The following is a 6,581-nucleotide window of genomic DNA, read 5'->3' as shown; positions in this document are numbered from 1 at the left end:
GAAAATTCATTTCTTTGGTTAAACATTTTTATATTTTGTTTGAAAATTTATATTTTTTAGTAGAAAATTAATCTTTATGTTTGAAAATCCATATTTTTTATTTAAAAAATCAACTATTTGGTTAAAAATTCTCTTTTTTTCAAATTTTTAATCAAAATTTCATTCCTAAAATTGAAAATTCAACTATTTTCTTTAAACTGCAAATGTAACTATTTTGTTTTGGGTTGAAAATTAATATTTTTTAGTAGAAAATTCATTTCTTTGGTTAAACATTTTTATATTTTGTTTGAAAATTTATATTTTTTAGTAGAAAATTAATCTTTATGTTTGAAAATCCATATTTTTTATTAAAAAAATCAACTATTTGGTTCAAAATTCTCTTTTTTTCAAATTTTTAATCAAAATTTCATTCCTAAAATTGAAAATTCAACTATTTTCTTTAAACTGCAAATGTAACTATTCTGTTTTGGGTTGAAAATTAATATTTTTTAGCTGAAAATTCATTCATTTTGTTAAACATTTTTATATTTTGTTTAAAAATTTATATTTTTTAGTAGAAAATTAATCTTTATGTTTAAAAACTCATCTTTTTCATCAAAAAATCAACTATTTTGTTGAAAAATGATTTTCTTGTTGAAGATTCATGATTATAGCTGAAAATTAATTTTTTAAATTAAAAATTTAACGGTTCTGTTTAAAACTCGTCCTTTGTGATAAAACATTTATCTTTTTGGTTCAAAATTCATATTTTTTGTCGAAAATTAAACTATTTGGTTCAAAATTAATTTTTTAGTTGAATATTCATTTCTTTGATTAAAAATTTAAATACTTTGTTTAAAATTCATATTTTTTAGTAGAAAATGAATCTTTATGTTCGAAAATTCATACTTTTATTTTAAAAATCAACTATTTGGTTCAAAATTCTGTTTTTAAAAATTTTAAATTAAAATTTCATTTTTGGTTGAAAATTAATATTTTTTAGTTGAAAATTTATTTATTTTGTTAAAAATTCGTCTTTTTAGTACAAAATTATCTTTTTGGTTAAAAATTCATGTTTTTGGTTACAATTTCCTCATTTTAGTTGAAAATTCATTTCTTTTGTTGAAAATGTATATCTTTTTTTTGAAAATTCATATTTTTTAGTGGAAAATTAATCTTCATGTTTGAAAATCTATCTTTTTGATAAAAAAATAAACTATTTAGTTAAAAATTGATTTTGATGTTGTAGATTCATAATTAAACATTTATTTTTTAAATTAAAAATGAAACGACTTTGTTGCAAACTCGTCTTTTGTGATCAAACATTCATCTTCTCGGTTAAAAATGGATTGTTTTTATTAAAACTCATTCTCGTTGACAATTCACTTTTTTGTTAAAAATTAATATTTTTTAGTTGGAAATTCCTTTCATTTGTTAAAAATTAAAATTTGTTGTTTAGAAATTCATCTTTTTTTAGTAGGAAATTATCTATATATTTAAAAATCCATCTTTTTCATAAAAAAATCCACTATTTAGTTAAAAATTAAATTTTTTTAATTAAATATTTTGCTGTAGAAAATTAATTTTTATGTTTGAAAATTCATCCTCTTGGTTCAAAAATAAACTATTTGGTTAAAATTTAATTTTTTTCTTGAAGATTCATAATTCTGGTTAAAAACTATAATTTTTTAAAATAAAAATGCAACGGCTTTGTTGCAAAATCGTTTTTTGTGGTTATAGAAAATTCATCTTCTTGGTGAAAAATTCATAATTTCGATCGAAAATTAAATTAATTAGTTGAAAATTAATTTTTTTAAATGTTTATTTCAAATTCTATTGCTTAAATTAAAAATCAGTTTTTTTGTTAGATATTCCTCATTATGGTTGACAATTCACTTCTTTGGTTAAAAATTTAACTACTTTGTTGAAAATTAATTTTTATGGTTAAAGATCATTTTTTAAACTATAAACGTAACTATTTTGTTCTGGGTTGAAAATTAATATTTTTAAGTTAAAAATTCTAAAATTTTATTGCAAAAATTCGAATTTTATTGAAAAATTCGAATTTTTTAGTAGAAAATTAATCTTTATGTTTGAAAATCCATCTTTATGGCAAAAACAAAACTATTTGGTTAAAAATTTATTGTTTTGTTAAAGATTCATAATTTTTGTCAAAAAATTCAACTATTTGGTTCAAAATTCTTTTTTTTTTAATTTTTAATTGCAATTTAATTTCTTGAATTGAAAATACATTTTTTGTTTGTTTTTAAATATTCCTCGTTCTTGTGGACAATTCACTTTTCAGGTTAAAAGTTTAAAAACTTTGTTGAAAATTAATTTTAATGTTTAAGGATTTTTTTTAACTGCAAATATAACTATTCCGTTTTGGGTTGAATATTAATATTTTTTAGTTGAAAATTCATTTCTTTGGTTAAAAATTTTTATATTTTGTTTAAAAATCTATATTTATTGGCAAAAAATCAATCTTTATGTCTGAAAACTCATCTTTTTTATCAAAAAATCAACTGTTTTGTTAAAAAATGATTTTGTTGTTGAAGATTTACGATTATAGTATAGTTTAAAATTCATTTTTTTAATTAAAAATCCAACGGTTTTGTTTAAAACGCATATTTTTTAGTAGAAAATTAATCTTAAGCTTTAGAAATACTTATTTTTTATTTTAAAAAATCAACTATTTGGTTCAAAATACTCTTTTTCTTAATTTCTAATTAAAATTTCTTTCCTAACATTGAAAATTCCTCATTCTCGTTAAAAATTCACTTCTTTGATTAAAAATTCAACTATTTTCTTAAAAATTAGTTTTTATGGTTAAAGATTAATTTTTTTAAACAGCAAATATAACTATTCCGTTTTGGGTAGAAAATTAATATTTCTTGGTTCAAAATTCATTTATTTTGTTGAACATTTTTATATTTTGTTTTAAAATTTATATTTTTTAGTAGAAAATCAATCTTTATGTTTGAAAACTCACCTTTTTATCAAAAAATCAACTATTTTGTTAAAAAATGATTTTGTTGTTGAAGATTTATGATTATAGTATAGTTTAAAATTAATTTTTTAAATTAAAAATCCAACGGTTTTGTTTAAAACGCATATTTTTTAGTAGGAAATTAATCTTTAGCTTTAGAAATACTTATTTTTTATTTAAAGAAATCAACTATTTGGTTCAAAATACTCTTTTTCTTAATTTTTAATTAAAATTTCATTCCTAACATTGAAAATTCCTCATTTTCGTTAAAAATTCATTCTTTGATTAAAAATTCAACTATTTTCTTAAAAATTAGTTTTTATGGTTAAAGATTAATTTTTTTAAACAGCAAATATAACTATTCCGTTTTGGGTAGAAAATTAATATTTTTTAGTTTAAAATTCATTTCTTTGGTTAAGGATTTGAATATTTTGTTTGAAAATTCATATGCTTTTGGTAGAAAATGAATCTTTATGTTTGAAAACTCATCTTTTTCATCAAAAAATTAATTATTTTGTTGAAAAATGATTGTTTTGTTGAAGATTCATGATTACAGCTGAAAATTAATTTTCTTTAATCAAAAATTAAACGGTTTTGTTTAAAACTCGTCTTTTGTGATACAACATTTATCTTCTTGGTTCAAAATTCATAATTTTTGTCGAAAATTAAACTATTTGGTTCTAAATTCTTTTTTTTTTTAATTTTTAATTACAATTTAATTTCTTGAATTGAAAATACGTTTTTTGTTTCTTTTTAAATATTCCTCGTTCTCGTTGACAATTCACTTTTCAGGTTAAAAGTTTAACAACTTTGTTGAAAATTAATTTTAATGGTTAAGGATTTTTTAACTGCAAATATAACTATACCGTTTTGGACTGAAAATTGACATTTTTTAGTTAAAAATTAAATTATTTTATTAAATATTCGTCCTTTTGGTAGAAAATTAATCTTTTTAGTTAAAAATTTATTTTGAAAATTCATCCTTTTGTTAAAAAAATTAACTATTATTTTGAAAGATTCTTTATTATCGTTAAAAATTCACTTATTTGGTTGAAAAATTCAATATTTTGTTGAAAATTAGTTTCTATGGTTAAAGAATACTTTTTTTAAACTGAAAATATAACTATTCCGTTTTAGGTTGAAAATTAATATTTTTTAGTTAAAAATGTGTGTATTTTGTTAAAAATTCGTCTTTTTCATAGAAAATTAATCTTTTTGGTTGAAAATTCATCATTTTGGTTAAAGTTTCCTCATTTTAGTTGAAAATTCATTTCTTCGGTCGAAAACTTACAGATTTTGTTTGAAACTTCATCTATTTTGTAGCAAATTCATGTGTTTTGTTGAAAGTTCATATTTTTTAGTAGAAATTTAATCTTTATATTTGAAAATTAATCTTTTTGGTCAAAAAATAAACTATTTGGTTAAAAGTAATTTTTTGTTTGTTTAATATTCCTCATTATCGTCGAAAATTTACTTCTTTGGTTAAAAGTTGAACTATTTTGTTAAAAATTAGTTTTTATGGTTAAAAAGTACTTTTTTAAACTCCAAATATAACTATTCCGTTTTGGGATGAAAATTAATAATTTTTAGTTGAGAGCTTATGAATTTTGTTAAAAATTCGTCTTTTTGGTAAAAAATTAAACTTTTTGGTTGAAAATTTACATATTTTTCTTTTAAATTCATATTTTTAGTAGTAAATTAATCTTTATGTTTGAAAATCCATCTTTTTGGTTAAAAAATCAACTATTGCATTAAAAATTGATATTCTTGTTGTTGAAGATTCGTAATTACAGTTAAAAATAATTATTTTTTATTCAAAATGCAATGGCTTTGATGAAAATTCGTCTTTTGTGGTGGTACAAAATTCATCTTCTTTGTTCAAAAATTTTTTTTAACTTTTAATTAAAATTAAAAAATTTTGATTGAAAATTCATTTTTTTTTGTTAAAGATTCCTCATTCTCGTTTAAAAATTCACTTCTTTGAATGAAAATTCAACTATTTTGTTAAAAATTAATTTTTATGGTTAAAGATTACTATTTTTAAACTGAAAATATAAGTATTCCGTTTTGGGTTGAAAATTAATATTTTTTAGTTGAAAATTCATGGGTTTGATTAAAGATTCCCCGTTTTAGTTGAAAATTCATTTCTTTCGTTGAAAATTTACATTTTTTTTGTTTGAAAATTCATCTTTTTGGTAAAAAATCAACTATTTGTTTAAAAATTGATTTTGTTCTTGTCGAAAATTCATAATTATAGTTAAAAAATTATTTTTTTAAATCAAAAATTTAACGGCTTTGTTGAAAATCATTAATTTAATGATCAGGGAAAAATTTCTTCATAAAATTTTATTACTAGCTTATTTTAAAGAAGATTCTACAAGAATCCATTCAATTGGGAAATTTGTTTAAAATATTTTTTGATAAACAATCTAGTTTTGTCGATAAAAATATAAATTAATGACACATGCTAATAATTTAAAACTATATTAATATCAAACTAATATATTAACTAATCAATATAAAACTAATTTTGTATGAAAAAAATGCTACCTTTGTTGCTTTATTTGTTTAAATATTATTGCATAAATAAAAGAAACTGAAAAATTCAAGTTAGTCAAGTTTAAAAAAATTAATGCTGAGAATTTTCTAAATAAATAATAAAAATCCGTCGAAAAAAATAGAAACTTTAGAGAATTGTGAATATTAACATCCTGGGTTTTAATTATTTCTACTTCATTTATTTTCAGTTCATTTTTTTATATTGAAAATGTAATTTTTACGAACCGCTTGAGGTACTTCTTTTGCAGCAGCGCCTACGTGAATCGCATGATAGGGTGCTCGTGATTCGTATCCTTTTCTTCCATCTCCAACTGAAAATTTAAAAAATTCAAGATATTCAGTTAAAGAATTAAAAATCAGCTTTTAAATTATTAAATTATTTTTTGTAATTCATAATTTTTTAATATTAGGAAATAATTCTCTTCTTAAGATTTTTCTACCATACTATAATTTTTTTAAATTGTCGGTGCCAGTAAAGAAATGACAGGCACTGAAAATAAGATTTAATAAAATTAATTTTATATTTCGAAGATTTTAATAACATTATTTTTATTTTGTGGAATTTAAAGATTTTTAAAGAAAACTGAATTATTGCAAAAAATATTTCAATTTTTCAGAAGTTACAAAAATAATTGAAATCTTGAGAAGTTTTTTTTTAAACAAAACTGTAGATTTTGGAAGATTAACTAAAAAAAAAGTGAGAAGATTTGTAAAAATTTTGAAGGGTTTCAAGAGAATAAATAATTTTGCCTAAGAATGATGGAAAATGTCGAATGATTTTTTACTTTGAAAAATGAAGAATTGATAAAATTGAAAAAGGTTTACATTAAAAAAATTTTTTTTTAAAAGAATGTAAAAGATTTTAAAACATTTTTCAACTTTGCAAGATCACAAAATTTTCGAAAACACAATCAACAAAATTCCTATAAATTCTTAGGGAAATTTAAAAAGCTTTTTTATCCTGGAAAATTAATTTTAAAAGACTATTTAAAAAGATTTTTTACTTATTCAAAAGATTTACACAGTTATCGAAACAAATCTGGAAGAATTTGAG

General features: G+C 19.7%; 1 protein-coding gene across 1 annotated transcript in view; it reads right to left on the bottom strand.

Moving 5' to 3' along the window:
• LOC117179047 (protein-L-isoaspartate(D-aspartate) O-methyltransferase) overlaps window positions 1–6,581 on the bottom strand; it is a 28,912-nt gene that overhangs the window by 1,355 nt on the left and 20,976 nt on the right. Inside the window, exon 4 of the mRNA XM_033370669.1 lies at window positions 5,753–5,838. Coding sequence (XP_033226560.1) covers window positions 5,753–5,838 — 86 coding nt within the window. The remainder of the gene's footprint in view (window positions 1–5,752; window positions 5,839–6,581) is intronic.

This window comes from Belonocnema kinseyi, chromosome 8 (genome assembly GCF_010883055.1).
Source record: "Belonocnema kinseyi isolate 2016_QV_RU_SX_M_011 chromosome 8, B_treatae_v1, whole genome shotgun sequence".
NCBI lineage: Eukaryota > Metazoa > Arthropoda > Insecta > Hymenoptera > Cynipidae > Belonocnema > Belonocnema kinseyi.
The sequence above is the reverse complement of the archived record's forward strand: the minus strand, read 5'-3'. Positions and strand labels throughout refer to the sequence as shown.